Consider the following 14,982-nt stretch of genomic DNA (forward strand, 5'->3'; position numbering starts at 1 on the left):
ACTGCTGATCAAAGGCAGGCATTGGGTCAAAGGTCACTGCACAAGGTCTTTCTTTGGTAATTTATTGGTTTTGGAAAGATTGTCACAGTTATCGACTAACTCATATGTCAAGGCAAAGGGGTGTCTCCATCGTGGACAGCGGGGCCATTCCTGACCATGAGGCTTATTGCTCTGTGGTGTTCTGATTCCTGATGGATGTGAAAGCAATGCTGGCTGTTGCTTACATCTGCTGCCTGTCATTCCCAGTCTGCGTGAGGAATTTTTTTCCCATGGCCCATACTTGGGTCTCATTCACAAGCATTCCCTTCCTGGAGCTATTCTGATGCCTGTCTCCTCCCCAAGTTCCGCTCCTGTATGAATTTTTTTATTTTTCCTTCTTCTCTGGAGCCCCAGCCCGAAGCCTCTGAGTCAGTGGCAGGGGAGATGTAGCCTTGTCCGGTTGGGAAGCCCACCCTTCCTCTGCCCCACCCTGGTTTCCAACGCCTGTGACCTAAGTCTGCAGGCAGCAAGCAAGGGAAGGGTGAGATTCTTTCTGCAAAAGTGCTCTCCGAGGTCTGCAGCTTTTTCAGTGAAGGAGGCTGAGAGATCTTAGACCTGCTTAAAGAAAAGTACTTAAAGAATAAACTCTGAGTTTGTACAGTGTGCAATGTCCTCTATCTGTGCAGCCCACCAACCACAGCTTCGAAGACAGTGGATAAGTTATCACTCCCCATCTGAGAGGAAACTGAGGCTCCCTGAGGGCTTTCTGATTAAAGCCTGCGCTCTTTCCGTTACCCACCCCTCTCCTGTCCACCTCCAAGAGTAGCTGGAGGAAGAGAAACCTCAGTGGACACCTAGAATGTCCCTTCTTCCTTGAACTTGTTTTTGGTTGCAGAGAGACCAACATAATATGGGAGTCTCACCACTTCCGTAGTGAGACATTATGTAGTCCAGGCAGCTCTGAAACTCACCAATCCGCTTGCCTGGGCTTTCTGCTTGGATCATAGGCACCATGCTGGGCTAAAGGAAGGGTCCTTTGGGTCGTGATATTAGAATATTGCAGCATAAAGAAGGAAGTAGCCTAAAGCCTGAGTAGCCACGATGACAGTTACACTGCCTATGGGAACTCAGCTCTGCCTAGTCTCCTTACGAAGCATCTAGAATCTTTTTACTCAAACCTGGTGCCTTGATGAAAACCAGATTCTATAGTTTCCAGTGTTTTTCTTCCAGTAGATAGGTATTCTTTAAAATAAGCAATTTCAGGCTAAGTGCAGCTTTTACTCTGAAGGACTCAAAGCCTTTGATAATTTTATAGTCAAGGGTTTAGTACAGAGCATTCACCAATGTTGTCAGACCCTTGTCGTTCCCTGGAATACAGTTTGAGAGACGTTGGGCTGCCCAGAACAGAGCAGGTTCACTGGCTTGACCCCCAAGGCCTTCTGCCACCTTAAACCCCGTCTTCAGCTATGCTGGATTGTGGAAGGACTGCCCTCACAGCTCTCACCATTCCCCCATATCTCCCATCAGAGAGTCTTCCGTCTTGATGGTTCAAGCCCACATCCTTAGCCCTTGGCAATGACCCTAGCCGCCCTCTGCCTTATGCTAGCTGTAAGACACATTGGAATACTTACTTCCCATTTCTTTGTCCTTAGCACCTGTCATCAGTACCTACCGGTCTATGATTCTGTTCTTTGGGATTTCCCCTTGAGAATGAAATTTCTAGTTTTATCCTCCAGGTGGTCTAGAATGTTTATCACACTCTTAATTGAATTTATACATTTCGTTGTTCTTATACATGAAGATTCTAGCTGTCCATTCAAAGTGTCCGTCCGTATGTCCCTTACTCCTAATATTACACTCATTGTGTCCAAATGATGGTAGAGCCACCTGCTGTATTTCTGTGGGTGGCTTTGTATTTCTTAAGTAGTTGAGGATTCTGTCCCAGGTACAGCTTCTGCACAGCCCAAAGTGCCTCTGGGATCTTCCATTCTCTATCCCTTCAGCCTGGCCTCCTGGCTCTTGGCATACTCCTTCCTGACTCCCAAAAGGAAAGTGCCCCATTGTCTCTGGAAGGGAGGTCTGGCCTTTGCCCCAAGTCTTCCTCGTGTCAGCCCCTCCCTCTGCTCTTCCCTTCTCCTGGCCTCTCCCCTGCTTTGATTTGTAGTCGGAAGTTCCCCTTGTTCCTCTTCCTTCTTCCCTCTCATTTCCCAAGTTCCCACAGGAACCTGGGAAGTAGGTTGTGCCCTGAGGTTAAAGCGGAAACTCTAGCAAGATAACTCCAAAGGGGACAATACCCAGTTGACGTCATTTCAACTTTCCTTGGGCCAGAGGTGGTGTTTGGAGTGGTTTTTTGCCCCCCTTGTCTTTTTCTTCCATTTTTCTTCAGGTTATTCTACATAACCAGGGCAGTCTCTGTCAACCTCCCCTTTAAAGTTCTCTGTTATTGTCTGGCTGAATTATGTTTCCTCCTTCGATAATTCAAAGTCCAGGTTCCTACTGGTGACTTGGAAACTTCTCTTGGATAGAGTTGCTTTCTTTCAAACCAGAAACATCCCCTTGCTGGGTGTGTCAGAGCAACACACTCAATGCCTCATTGGTATTTCATTGCTGTGGCAGTGAATTGCTGGTCCCTAGGGACGATGCAGCTGTAATCCCTGAGAAAACTCACAAATGCGTTAAGTAAACTATCAGTCCAGAAACAAAGCCTTTGTAGGCCTTGTTAATGTTCTCTAAGTAGTGTAGATACATAAGATAAGAGGAAAATTACATCGATTAAATACTTACTGTGTGTTTAGAGTAAAAAAAACATTCATAGGTACTATCTTACTCCAGTCTCTTTAGCTTATCCCTATAAAATAAACTCAAAATTTTTATACTATAAAAACTAAAGATCCTGGGAGGTATCACGTTAAGTGCTGTACTCTATCCACAGGATGCTGCATCAAGTCTAGATGGTTCCATTTAGCAAAAATGTAGAGCATGCTGGTCCAGTGTTCTAGCGTCTGTGAATGAGAAGTCATTTAGCCTCTTTTTCTCTTTCCTTCAGCTATACCTACAGGCCCGATTCACCTGGAGAGGGGCCCGCCTGCTCCGGCCCCTCCTGCAGTTCACTTTGCTCATGATGGCCTTCTACACGGGACTTTCACGTGTTTCTGACTACAAACACCACCCCAGTGATGTCCTGGCAGGATTTGCCCAAGGAGCTCTGGTGGCCTGCTGCATAGTAAGTAGCTCTTTGTCCTTAGCATGCATACAGAGGTCTGAACTGACGCTTATTAAATGTTTCCAGCTCAGTGACTAAAGCTGTGGAGTCTTCATTTCTATTCTCTTCTTAATGTCCCAAGAGCCTTGGGCTCCAGGACCCCATCAGTAGATGAGAATCGTTTGACAGGGTCTGTGAATCCTCTTCTCCATGAGCACAGGGTTTTGGCTTGTAGAAGGCTACAATTAGAAGACAGCTTAGATCTTGTCCAGCTTCTTCTGTATATGAGAACAGTAGACAGTAGAAAGTTGCACAAGCACACGTGAGTGACTGGCAGAATGGTAGTCTCCTGACACAGCCTGCTTGTGCATGCACTGCTTTGGTGGACACTGGTTAGTCAGGGGCTGTTCTCTGCTTCTTGGGAAGTCCCTCCACCCGTCTGTGATCTCCAGGGACCTTGGTCTATGTTGACTGGAGAAATGAAGCTTTGCTGAAGGAGAAGCTCTTCCCTGACTAAGGACCTTGCATGTCATCGAAGCTCCGTAGAGACTGAACTTGGGGTGGGCCACAAGTTGGATGACCCCCCCTATCCCCAAACACATGGATTGCTTTTGTATGTGTTTCTTTCTGATTCTCAGTGAAGGGGAATTCAGGCTTTCCACATGTATGAGCCTCCATCTTTCTGCCTCTTGTATTCCAGTTGATGAGTGTGCACAAGCTTTGGTATTAAGCCTTCTTGAGCCCTTCTTCAAGGTGCTCACCCCCATCCTGTAGTCCTGAGGGCAATGTAGGACTACAGTAAACACAGGGACGGGGGCTCAGCAGGTCTGCAAAGGTTGGACACAGTTGGTCAGCAACACAGAGACCCGTTTGAAGGTGCTCAAGGTGGACACTATGACAAAAGAAGGACCTGACCTACCTACCAGCTTAGGTGTTTGATTCCTAGCTAGACTACTGTCCTTATGGACAAACACACTCACTCTCTCTTCTTCAGGATACACATACTCTCTCTCTCTCTCTCTCTCTCTCTCTCTCTCTCTCTCTGTGTGTGTGTGTGTGTGTGTGTGTGTGTGTGTGTGTGTGTGCCTTTCTCTCCAGAAGAGAAAGCAAATTAGGAGAGCCAATTGTTACCCAGAGCAGCTGTCACCCTCTAGCTTGTCTCCTGGTGCCTGGTCCTTTAATATGTGATGACAGCATGGGGGTGGGTGTTCCCACTCAAGGTAACTCTTTGTTGCCTGCACCCTTCTGAGCTTTGCTCTCAGCAGGAGGGCAGCCCATGGGGCCTGCTGCTGGCCTTCTTGCGTGGGCGCCACTGCCCTAATTGGAGTCTCCCTTACCCCCAATTACAAAAATTAAAAGGTGTGGGGGATCATTCCTAGCCTTCCTCTCTTTTTATACTACAACTCCAGAGTGCTGGCTGCGAGCAATTAAGACAGAATTCGGGAGGATGAAGGCTTGGTCTCCAGTAGGAAATCTGGGAGTTTGCCGTTATCCTGTTTGGCTCTTATTGTCTGTACCTTGGGCTGAGAATTCGAACCCGGAGACTGTGAAGCGCCTACTGTTTGTTGGCACCTCTTTGGGTACTTTGCCCTGTGACTCCTTTTAGGCACATGGGGCCACCGCACAGATGAGGCAACTTGGAGAGATGTCTTAGGTCACCCAAGGCCAAAGAAGCTGCTCTGAGAATGACTCACAGCCATGTCCTCTGTGCTTGGCCACCGGGGGAAGGGCACCAGACACCAGGCCAAGCCAGATCTACCCCAGGCAGAAATTGGGTAGACAGCTGTTTAGAGAGTGTCATTTAAGGGTGTTGTAGGGGCCTTCCCAAGCCTTGGGCTGATCCGGAGTCTGGAAGTTGAGTCTGGAAGTTTCTCTTCACCAAGTAAATAGCCAGTTTGGGAAGACGTAACAAATCCCTTACCTGTCAACATGGGGTGGCAGGGACCTGTTATCATTAGCCATTTTTCTTTAGATACCTAACTCCACCTGGTACGTAGCCAGGAGCTCCTGGTCCCACAAGCTTGGAAGCACAGCACTTACTGAGTGATTTGTTTTGCTTAAACTGTCTGACAGGCCAGAGCAGAGAATTCTCTGGAAGCTGTGGCTGGCTGCTCAGTGTGAGAGTTTGGGACTACTCAGCAGGGAGAAAGGAAGCCAGTGTGTCCTTTCCCACTGAGAGATGCCAGGTTGTGTGGTCCTGGTGTTGATTACAAGAAAGGACAGACACGAACCTCCAGCCGCTGCACTGAGTCAGAGATGCTGGCGCTCAAAGGGGTGTCTCGAAGGGACACTGGGTATCCAGGCCCGGGGCCCGCCAGGGTGGTGAAGGGCATTTATTCTAGGCTGTAGTCTCTGCCCTCTGCTCCCTTATACCATATGATAGAGGTGTCCCTTAAGATCAGAGAATCCTGGAGAAAACAAGTGCTCTTCTTTCTTATGAATGTGGCATATATTTTTATTTGTTTGCTTGTTGTTTTTGTATTTTATTATTATTATTTTGAGACAGGATCCTACCATGTAATTCTGGCTGGCCTGCAACTTGGCTTCAAACTCATGGAGATCTACCTGCCCCTGTCTCCTGAGTGTTGGGATTAAAGGTGTGTGCCACAAGGCAGTCAAGATTCTTGACATACAGAAATGTCTTCCTGGGTGAGAGGGTTCCAGAGAGATACAGCACATAACACTTACATAAGCCACAGGGTGCCAAGATGCTCAGAATCCATTCTGCCCCCTGCCAGAAAACCTCTGCTTCCAAGCCTCTAAAGCCTTTGGCTGCCCAAGCAGGTATGTGTGGGTTTGCTGATGACTGTGGCATGCTCGCTGTTTGTGGAAACTGCTTTCATTTAAGATGAGAACAGAGGAATCAAAAAGGATTAAGGCGCACAGAGAAAAAGTAGAGAAGCCAGAGCTGACTGACATAAAGCCAACAATCCTAAGACCTGATGTGCACTGACCCAGCACTCCCTCACCTGTGAGCATGTCACACTTTTTCTTTTATAACCCCGAGCCTTTACCCTAGATATCGTCCAGCTCCTTTTGATAGGGCACAGTCCACTTCATCTCTGGTGAAACCTCATGTTTGAGTCACCAGTAGCTGCTATAACAAGTAATCCCTTATCTACAGCACAGATGTTTTCTTAAGGTCCTGGGAGTTAGGAATCAAAAGTGAGTCTCACTAGACTATAATCAAGGTGTGGAAAGGCTGTGTTCCCTGGAGAGGCCATAGGGAGAGTCAGTTTTCCTTGCCTTTTATAGCTACCTGTGTTCCCTGGTGTGTGGCCTCTTCCTCTGCCTGAACCTCCCCAGGCTTTTGATTACATTGATAACCCAGGGTCATGTGTCCATTCCCACAGGCTTACCTTAATCTCATCAGCAAAGTCTGTTTCTCGTCAGGTGTGAGGTAGTTATCGTTACAGGTCTGGAGAGTGGGTTCTGGGTACATTGGAGGGACCAGTGTTTAGCTCACCCTGCCACACCTCCCCTAGTCCCTGAAGGAAGAACTGCCCAGCTTTCTTTTAGTGTCCCCCTCCCAAGTTTTGCAAATGGCTTTGTCCTCTTCTGTCAGTTACCTGCTCATGCGTCTGTCTTTTCAACTAGATTGCCAGAGCCTTAATAGCAGAATCCACAGCTTAATCTTGTGGTTATTCTGGGTTCTTGTGTGGTAACTGATGTTTATCGGTGGCTTGATCAGTGTTGGGGAAATCATGAATGATAAATCAGCTGTGGCCTTAGGTGGGATTTCCCCTGAGCCTAAGTTCTTCGGAGGTCTTGCAGCTCTTCCATCTCTTTCCAGAGATGATTCTGGGGGATGTTACCTGTGTAACTGAGTTGGGCCTGTGCTTTCAGATGGAGCAATCTCCCCAGCCATGCCCTAAATTTGGGAATCACCATTAAGCACCTCAGTGGTTCTGTGTGATGCTCTAATCATGGTTCAGCCCCTGCAAAGCCTCGGGCAGCAAGGCTGATAGTCAGCACTTTCATCCAAGTCTGTGGAGGTTGGTTTTGTCATAGTGAACAGGTTTGTGTAGATTAAAGCAGCATGCCCAAGGAAAGTGGGTTTAGTTTGCTCCCTAACTGAATGCCTTCCAGAAAGCAAAGACTATGGGACCTGATGTAACACAGTCTACACAGTGCCCGGGACTCAGCATAGATGCTGGACCAAACTCAATCAGATAGGACAGCACACCAAGGCATACCTTTGCCGGATGGGGATGGAGGAACAAGGCAGAAGGCAACAGCTCAGACACACCCAGAGCACAGAAATGGAGGCATTCCCAGACAAACGGACAAACCCAGTCAAACGCTGCTACACTGAGCCCTGCTCTTCTTACCTGCACAGCTCTGCAGCTCCCCCTACCAAAGACTCAAACCCTATACCTGGATTCAACCAGGCAGTGGAATGGAGGGCGGACATCGGTTCATTTCCTGTCTGGTGAAAACTTGCATTATCTGGTCACCTCCTTACTGACCCTCCAACAGATGGTAAATTAGGGGGGCACTGGGAGGGGTCAGAGGAGGGCTAGTCAGCCATGGCTGTGGGTTCAGGAGAGGAAGCAGCTGCTCCCAAGTTTTATAAACACACAGCAGTCTTTCCTGGTTTTCTCTTCCTGGGGGTGTGGCCCCCACTAGCGATCGCTCTTTTGTGCCTGCTATCTTCCTCCAGGATGCAGGGAAGGGCAGGCCATTCTTTGTCTCTGCCCCCACCCCCACCCCCATTCCTCCCAGCAGTGACCTTGGGAAGAGTGAGGGGCAAGAAAGCTCACGTGAGGAAGAGCCAAGCCATGACAGCCTTGTGAGAGGAAGCTCAGTGCAGAGAGCCCAGCACACACAGAGTCAGAACCAATCCCAGGTCCCCTGTTTTGTTTCAGGGGCTAGAACCGACCACAGTATGAAGCATGCTCTCTACACCTGGAAAGTTTAGAATTATTCCTCCTCTAGTAGGAGATTCCTCCCTGTTCCCTCTGGATGTATTCCAGCGTTGCCTGAGTCCGGAGGAATGGAAGAAATGATACCCACATCCCTGGAGCTAATGTCTCACTGCCCCGCAGAAATCTGACCATAGTGCCCAAAGACCCCTTGCTACCAGTCCCCCACTGTCCGGTAGGCAGAAATGTGGATGTGGCAGAGGAAGGAAGCCAAAGGATAAATCAATTTGAGCCTTCAGGAGATGATTTTTTGGTTGTTATTTTGGTTTTGGTTTTTTGAGAGTGCATTTCTCTGGGTAGCCCTGGCTGTCCTGGACTCTCTTTGTAGACCAGGCTGACCTCAAACTCACAGAGGTCTGCCTGCCTCTGCCTCCCTGGGTGCTGATAACAGTATCTTCACAGCACTCCACAGTTTGCAAAGTACATTAAGAATCTCCTTTCTTTGCTCCTTTGCTGAGAGGGATGAGGTGGGTGATGAGGAAGAAACCCAGGAGAGGCAGCTGTGCCTTGCTGCTTGGTAGTTGGCCTGTTGGTAGGTCATAACGAACATTTTCTGTTTTATCTTTTAAAATGCTAATCATGATTCACTAACTGTCCCTGGGACTTACTAGGAATGTCTCGGCAGTGATGCGGTGGGAACAGACTTAGAAATGAGCCAATACAGTAGTCAGGCACAGGTGTCGGCATGGCACCCACTATTGTGGACCAACCAGGATTTCAAAGGTTAGAACAGTTAACACTCGAGGGTGTGTGAGCACTAGAAAGAACTCCGGGAGGAGGTGACTCCTGAAAGATCAGTGGGCATTTCCTGTGAGCAGGTAAGGATGAGAGCTCTATGCAGAAGAGAACTCTATGCAGAACTCTAAGGCAAGGAGATGAATGAGACAGTGTGGCTTCTGAGCCTGGAGTTGCAGACCATGGAAACTTATGGGATACAAGAAGACCTGAGCTTGGTGACCATCACCCTGCTTCCTTTCGCTTTCAAAACCAGGGCCTTTGTGGGAAGGGTGGCCCCTGCCTTTGTCAGTTCTCTGTAATCCAGGGGTGCCCTGGCTCCTGTTAGATCCAGCATCCACTGCCGACCAACCCCTCTGGGTCCATCCCCCTTACAGATTCCTGCTTCATCCCCTCCCTCAACCCCTCTGGGTCCATCCCCCTTACAGATTCCTACCTCCTAGGGTACCTGCCTAGGAGGCTTCTCAGCAACACAGAGCCCTGTTCTTCTTCAGAGGGTCCCAGTTCTCAAACCCTCTTAATTCTTTCTGTGGGACTAATTTCCTCCATGTTCTTGATCCATAATCATAGGAACTGGATCAGAGTGTGAATGGCTCATCATAGCTGCCAGGTGATTTCACATTTCTTAGCCTGTTCAAGGCTTTTAGCAATGCTGCGAAGGTGGGATATACATAGATAGATAGATAGATAGATAGATAGATAGATAGATAGATAGATAGATAGATACGTATAGATATTTTTAGCAAAGAGTATGTGGGGAATGGGAGGGGACAATCATGAGGATGCTGGTGACAGAGAGCTGTTGGTTCTCCCTGGAGCTGGCGTTACAGACAGTTGTGAGCCACCAGTATGGGCGCTGAGAACCAAACGCCAGTCCTCTGCAAGAACAGCAGGTGCTCTTTTTTTTTTCTTCAGTTATGAATTTTGTTTTATGTGTATGAGTATTTTGCCTGCATGTCCATTGTGTACTGTATGGGATCTGGTGCTCTTAGAGGCCAAAAGAGGGTGTCAGATCTCCCTGGAACTGAAGGACACAGTTGTGGGTGCTGAGCATTGAACCCGGGTCCTCAGAAAAACAGCAAGCGCTCCTAACTGCTGAAGCATCTCTCCAGTCCTGGGGATGGGTAAACAAGGCAAGTGGGTGATCAGAAAACATCCTCATTCAATTCTGGACTGTTGCACTCCTGTGTGACAAAACCTTGGTCACTGGTGCAGGAAGAGAAACATGGTTGTAAGTGCCCTGCCGTGTGACACTCAGCATGGCATTCTCTCTACTCCCATCACGTTCTCCCTCAGTTTCACCAGGGTAGCGCTCACCAAAGTCATGGTGCCAGCAGCCACTGAAAGCCTCTTATTGAGGTCAAAAGGCAATGACTACAATTGAGTAACTCCCCTGTAGTCAAAAGACGAGGCTGCCAAAGATAATTTTTCCTTAGACAGTGCTTACTAGGCCAAGAGGGTGAGTCAGTTCCCAGGGCTTTCTTCTCCACAGAAGGTTTTCTACTCAATCTGAGAGGCTGTTCTGTGTGGTATACTAGCGACCTGAAAGGAAATCCCCAGGCCAAAGGCACACTTCTGCCTTTGTAAGAAAAGAGGCAGTCCCAGTATCTGTACTCACTTAAGGAGGTGGCCAGCTTCTGTCGAGGGCTGTAGCTTCTGGGCTCTGATGACTCAACACAATCCTTGCCCCAGGGTAGCTCAGAGTCTAGAAAGAGAAGCATGATACAGCACTTAAAGGATCACACATCAAAGCCTGTGTCATACCAGCAAAATGGAAGGTTATTAGCAGTGCAGTATGAGAAACAAATGGAAGACGAGGGCAGCTTTGGTGGGTGAGGCTGCGGTGGTTCGCAGCATGCAGATGAGGGAGCCGTTGACAAGGATGCGAGCTGTGAGGCAGTGAGCAGGGGGCTGGCAGGTGGAGGGTCTAAGCCCCTCCATTCCCTTCCCATACTGTCCACCGCTGTTCTCTTAGCTTTAGTCTCTACCACAGATCTCCACAGTGTTTGGTAAAGTGCACATTCCAGGCCACACCCAGAAGATGCGCAGACGTCTGCTCTCTCCCAGTTGACTGTGAAACAAGTGGGTTAAGGGACTGCACTTGTCGAGATACCAGACCAGACAGACAACTCTTGTTTTCCTCTGCATCTGAGACACTAAAATTCTCTTGCTGTTATGTTATCCGTCCCATGAGGGTATGGAGACTTGGTGGGGGCTCCTAAAAGTCCCAGGGTGTATGGGTGTGATTCCTATCTTCAAGGAGCTCACTACATAGTCTCAGGAGCTGGAACCCTAGCAAGTCGGCTTTGCTGTCACCGCGTGCTCCCAGCCAGATGCCTTTGCAGGGTTTGCTGACTCAGCCACCCACCGCAGTGGAAGCAGAAGCTGGGCTGATGACTGACTTCTGGTTTCTGGTCTGCATGGGTCTCAATGATCTCGTGCTGGGCAACATCCCAGCAGGATGGGGCTGTGTGCCCTAGGGATGGCTGGCATCTCCACAGCAGGTGAAGATTTGTGATGAGACATCAAAAACAGACTTTTGCCAGGATGCTGACTCACTCCTCCTAGCCCTTTGCAAGTAGATCCTATCTGTCTTCTGGGACGCTCTACTCAGCTCTGTAACCAGCTTGAGTCTTTATCTGCCTCACATGTGCATGCTTTGTGTGTGTGTTTGTATGTATGCATATATATAGGTATGTATGTATGTTTGAGTCATTGTTTTATTTACAAACATAGCAGAAGCTGGCTTTAAACTTGATCCCCCTGCCTCAGTCTTCTGAGTGTTAGGATTAGAGACACACATCACCACTGTGCCTACCTGTCTTTTTTTAGTTCTTTCCACTTAGGGAACAAAGAGAATAAGTAATTTTCATATAAGTAGGCATCAAATACACTAGCCGGTGATGGCGCCTGCCACTTATTAGTTTCTTCCTGGCGGGAGATCTGGCACTATTCCACATTTGTACCCTGTAACCGCCTGAGTTAGGTAAGGGAAGGGCTTGGATTTGAAAAGCAGTTCCATTTACTTTAAAGAGCAAAGCTTTTTACCTCTGTGGTTGGATAGGGAGTAGGAGACGGAGAGGCAGTGGCAGGAGAGCAGTCCAGTGAGCAGGCATTTCAGCAGGCCTCACAACTGTGAGCTGCTTATCTCGTCATCATGTGAGTGGGGTTCCTAGAGCCTCCTTGTTTGTGTGTAGTCTTGCTGCCGGGGGAAGAGTGACATTGTCCAGGGTGTTTGCTTAAGCAGATCATCTTCCGCCCGAGCATCCGATCACAGAATGGCCAAACATTGGAACTCAGCAGTGGGTCAGAATCACTTCCCCAAGACAATATGTCAGGGAGCCAAGATATTAGGCTCCCTCATATTAGGATGAAGAATTAGATGTTCCTATGAAGAAAGCAGCCCAACAGAATCATCCCGATTATAAGAGTTCTTGTGATAACCAGTGCTAAGGTCTACGGAGCTGAAGCAGAACTAGAGGAAACCATGCTTGCCCTGCAGTCCACTCCCACAGCTCTGTCAGCTGGAATCCAATCTTTGTCGTCTCAGAAGCCATCTCCTTACTGTCTTCACTGCCTCTCCTCGGCATTGCAATCCCACATTCAGTCGCTCTGCACGTTGGCTCCTTCTCCAGTTCAGATGCCTGTTCTTCCAGGGCGATGTTTTACTTCACAATGATTTCAAAAGATGTCTCAATCTGCCCGAAGATCAGGCCCTCTTCCCTCCAGCCTCACTGATGTCTCTGCCCTAGCCCTACTGAACTTCCAAGCTCAAATATCCTTCCTTGGGGCCAGCCTTCTAAGGCCCATTCTCAACTCTGGGCTTCCTTCTGTTATGGTCCTTAAAACAGCATTATTGGAGCCAGTGAGATCCTCAGCTGATAGAGGCACCTGCCACCTGGTCTGACTAGGTGAGTTTGATACCTGGGACCCACCCAGTAGGAGAGAATCATTCCTGCAAGAAGTCCTTTGGCCTCAACACACAGGCTGTAGTATGCACATACACACGGGGACACTAAATAAATAAAGTATAGTTAAAAAAGAAAAAAAAAAAAAAGCACAGTATTACATGGTTGCCTGTTTACCTGGCTCTCTCCCACTTTGATCTCTGAGGTCCTGCAGAGTCAAGAACTCTGTCTTATGTACATTGCTTTTTATGTTCTGGGGCTTAATACACACTAGGAGTTTAATAAGTGTTTGTTGATTGCGTTCATTCTTTTCTCTCAAAATTGGTAGTTAATAAAAATTCCAAGAATCAGAATGAAATTGAAGGCCAGTGTCTGAGCAGTGTAATCTAGACCTCTTCTTTAGCGCCTGGCTATTTGGTGGGGGTCTCATTTTTCTCCCTTGTGGAGACTTTCTCATTCATTCTTTCAGGAAGCAGAGAAGAGCTTCTCTGTGGAGGAGGGCTGTCAGTTGGAAGTGGGTTTTTCTTGTGGTTCAGTCACAGCTCTGAGCAGAGCCTTCCCAAGCTGGGCCTCTTTCTGGCTTCCCTTTCTGGGTGGGGAATCATCTTCAGTAGGAAATGGAACTGCTCCAAGCCAAGGCCTTTTCACTTTTAATGGTTCTTTCTGGGTTCTGCTGTTCAAGCGTCAGGAAGACTGAACCCTGTTTGAGTCTTGACAAGATCATGTTTCCTGATTTCCAAACAGTGTTTGTGTAACCTCAAGCCATGCCGAAAGCAAAGTATAGCTGTAGACAGGGTGCTGCTGGCTCTGCATCAAGTTTTCACAGTGTCGCTTGGCTGTGGGCATGTGGCATTTGAGTACGTGCCCCCTACCCTCACGTCCCACAGTGTTTAGCCACAGTGCTAACCTCCTGGAAAGTGGAAAGCATTTGACAAATTCAACAACACATATGGAGTACCTGGTGTATACACAGACAAAGGACTGTGGGTAATGCAAGGAGCTGGGGTAACCTCAGGAAGCAAATCTCTGCAGACACGAGAGCACGAGCTTTAGTCTAGGTCCAGTAGCCATGCTCCAGCCCAGAACATTAAAGGATGACACATCTTCCTCATCTCTGTTTCAGACAGCGCCGGTCTTCTTGAAACCACTCAGGAAACAGAAATCCTAATGTGTAGTGGACATGAGCCCATCAAATGAGACTGGGAGATGAGTGTTTGTGGGACTGAGGAGCTGTTCTCTTCCGTATTTGCCCACAGCGGTTGGAAATACAGGAAGGGATCCAGGTGAAGGTCGGGGCTTCAAGAATACTTAGCAGTGGAGGTGAAAGCCAGTGACTGAAGACAAAGCTGAGGTGAAAGGGGCCCAATTTTCAGGTAGAGAATTAGCTGTTGTCCCTGCACCTGCTGGGTGACGACATCATTCTAGGGCAGCATGAGATATGGAAAAGAGTGGGGAGGGCTTGAGGCAGGAAAGAGATGAAAAAAGTCTAGGTATTGAACATGTATGTTAGCGTCTACCAGAGGCACTTGCAATCTCCTTCCCACACGTGCGAGGATCCCCGGGCCTCAAGCCTCCAGCAGGTGGTAACCAGGCGGTTTTTATACCAAGCCTCACACACCCCAGTTTGGTTCTGTCTAACTGACACTTTTTGTACCACAGCTTGAAAAAGGAAAGGAGTGAAGAGTTAGTTTTTTTTCCCTTGGTTCGTTCAATGACACTCAAGCTGTAAATTTATTTAAGGGGTTACATTTTGGGGCTAATACTTCATTTTCTTCTAGTAGCATAGAAACAGCCTGGCTCTCTTGCTCTCCCTCTGTCTCTTTCTCTCTCTCGCACATGCACAAAACAAAAACAAAAAACAATTAAAATTGGTGAGTTGGTAATGTACGTGCAAAGTTAAATGGTACAAAGGATTTGGCAGGCTAGCAGGACTCTTGCACATTTATCTTTTAGCCACAGCATCTGCCTCTTAGGATTTTTATAGCTCTTTAGTGATTTCTTTGCCACTGCAGAATGAGCATTGTGGAAATCAGTTCAGCAAATAGTCCAAGGCCTGACCAAATAGTAGCCAAGGCTTGGCTGCTGGAGACTTAGTTTGGTGAATTCTAACTAAAAACTTTTATTTTCATCCTAAGCAGTCAGGCAATGCGAAAATGGTTTCAGCTCAGAAAGCTGAGAACACAGAAGTGTGTGTGTGTGTGTGTGTGTGTGTGTGTGTGTGTGTGTGTGTGTG

General features: G+C 48.0%; 1 protein-coding gene across 2 annotated transcripts in view; it reads left to right on the top strand.

Annotated features, from left to right (window-relative positions):
- The window catches only part of Plpp3 (phospholipid phosphatase 3), a 76,432-nt gene that overhangs the window by 58,504 nt on the left and 2,946 nt on the right, over positions 1 to 14,982 (top strand). For both annotated transcript variants that reach the window (XM_055628896.1, XM_055628897.1), the window contains exon 5: positions 3,026 to 3,202. In XM_055628896.1, the coding sequence (XP_055484871.1) occupies positions 3,026 to 3,202 (177 nt within the window). The remainder of the gene's footprint in view (positions 1 to 3,025; positions 3,203 to 14,982) is intronic.

The sequence above is a fragment of the Psammomys obesus genome, unplaced genomic scaffold (assembly GCF_907164565.1).
Source record: "Psammomys obesus unplaced genomic scaffold, mPsaObe1.curated_primary_1811, whole genome shotgun sequence".
Lineage (NCBI taxonomy): Eukaryota > Metazoa > Chordata > Mammalia > Rodentia > Muridae > Psammomys > Psammomys obesus.